General features: G+C 35.5%; 1 protein-coding gene across 1 annotated transcript in view; it reads left to right on the forward strand.

The window, feature by feature from the left end:
- The window catches only part of LOC118478799, a 2336-nt gene extending 559 nt beyond the window's left edge, over nt 1-1777 (forward strand). Inside the window, exon 2 of the mRNA XM_035973055.1 lies at nt 1583-1777. Within this exon, the coding sequence (XP_035828948.1) occupies nt 1583-1762 (180 nt within the window). The 3' untranslated portion in view covers nt 1763-1777. The remainder of the gene's footprint in view (nt 1-1582) is intronic.
- Nucleotides 1778-2114: the final 337 nt, after the last annotated feature.

The following is a 2114-nucleotide window of genomic DNA, read 5'->3' on the forward strand; positions in this document are numbered from 1 at the left end:
CATACACACACTCACACTTATTCAATGAGCTGATTATTGCAATTACGTTTTCCTATAAACATGAAAACTTTAACAAACAATGTTATTTCCAGTTTATGTTTCTCTCTATTTTAAATGAGAAATTTATTGATGTGAACAATGCAATTCCAAAAACCACCATAAAGACTATTGCTGTCATATTATATTTATAATTCAGAGACACAATTTGATGGTGACCCGGCGACTGGTGAATTTTAAAGAGTGTTTACTGTATGGGGGTTAAGAGTTGTACTTTAGAGCTTGAACAGAACTATACAGACGTTGTTTTAACTAAACAAAACTAATAAAACCTCCGCCATGTGCACGCTCTCTCTCTCTCTCTCTCTATCTCTCTATCTCTCTCTCTCTCTATCTCTATCTCTCTCTCTCTCTCTCTCTCTCTCTCTCTTTCTCTTCGTGTCTTCTCTGCCGTGCCACATACCTCTTTTTGGGCTCTTTAGTTGTATCATTCAGAAAATCCAGCAGTGAACAGATATGAGCTTAACCTCACAATTTTGCAGACGTTAACAGACGTGAAATAAGGACGACAATAGATATACTGGTAAAGCTGGAGGTGTAGAAAAAGAAAAGCTTATAAACTTGTAAACTTGTGAGCTGGCGGATTAAAAAAAACAACAACACTGCTTAAGAAGAATTAACGCCGGATGCAGTTACAAAAAAATTTTCATCAGCACAACAGGGGGAATTCTGAAGGGAGATTGCAGCAGACAGACAAGCCAGACAACGCAATTTTGAATAAAGATAACGAACGAATAATCACATTTTGATAATATAATGTGTCCCTATGGTTTTGTTGAGGGTTTTTTTTTCAATATAGTATTAATTCATTCCCCTGTCAGACATCTGAATAATACAATGGATTAAACATTTTAAAAAGAATATCAATATGGCTGTTGAATTAATTTTTGTAAAAAGATAAATTATATTTGCTGGCTTTGAAGTTGCGAATGATAAAGGCTAAAATGTCATTTGCTTTTCTCCTAAAACACAATACGTGTATATGTTATTGTTGTTGGTGTTATTTTATTGCTGCTGTGGTAGTTGTTGTTGTTACCTTTAGCGTTTTACGAACAACAACATTATTGCGCCATCTGAAATCTAGACCTTCTGAGCTACAGATCGTTTCCTCCTCTTTACCAAGCATCTCTAGCTTCAATAACGGAACAATCTTCTATTAGATGTTCAATTTAAACGGTCCCGTCACAATTTGTTAAAACCATTTGTACACGAAAGTAGTGAAGGAAACCTGGTGTGAAGAACGTCAGTAGAAATTGGTAGTTGGGTGTTGGAGAGACATAACTGTGAATATAAGACCTGGTGTGAAACTTACACAGGGACAAGAGCTTTGAGAAAACGTGATACTCATATTTTTAAAAAAATCTATCCTATGCTTAGAACGTCACCTTGGCACCCATGTGGATTTTTACATAAAATGTGCCAAAAATTAGTTTAAAAATTGACAAGTTCTTGTGTTTTGACAACTCTGAACATTCTCTTTTTTTATTGAAATGATAGGAGTTCAGGGTTTTTATTTACTTTTCAGATCGAGACATGGCACCCCGAGGATCTGAGGGAGAGTTCATTCAAAACTTTTGAGCCAGAAATTCTGATTGAAAACACTACCCAAAGAGTCGCAACCCTCATAGTAAGTACTGTTGTAAACACAGAAGCGCCTGTTACAGATTATGTTGCGCTCACTTCTGGCCAGGAGTGTGATGAGTGATGAGTAAGCGATAAAACATAAAAAGAAGATGAAAGTTTGTTATTCATTCAGTACTTGAAGAAGATATGTTTCCTTCATCACAAAAGAATTAATGGGGCCTTTATATTAACCATATATTTTTTTTCATAGCCGTACTGTCATCTCAATCAGCGAGATAGTACGTTTGCCTACCTGACGCAAATGCAGTTTATTAATGTGAAAATGTCCATTATATATTGCACGTATATTTTTTAAATAGATGTATGAGGAGTATTCTAGAAATTAAGTGGCTGGATAGAATAAGAAATGAAGAGCTGTGGGAAAGGACAGGACAAAAGGATATAGAAGTAGAAATAGGACAAAGAAAGTGGCA

Source organism: Aplysia californica, unplaced genomic scaffold (assembly GCF_000002075.1).
Source record: "Aplysia californica isolate F4 #8 unplaced genomic scaffold, AplCal3.0 scaffold00972, whole genome shotgun sequence".
NCBI lineage: Eukaryota > Metazoa > Mollusca > Gastropoda > Aplysiida > Aplysiidae > Aplysia > Aplysia californica.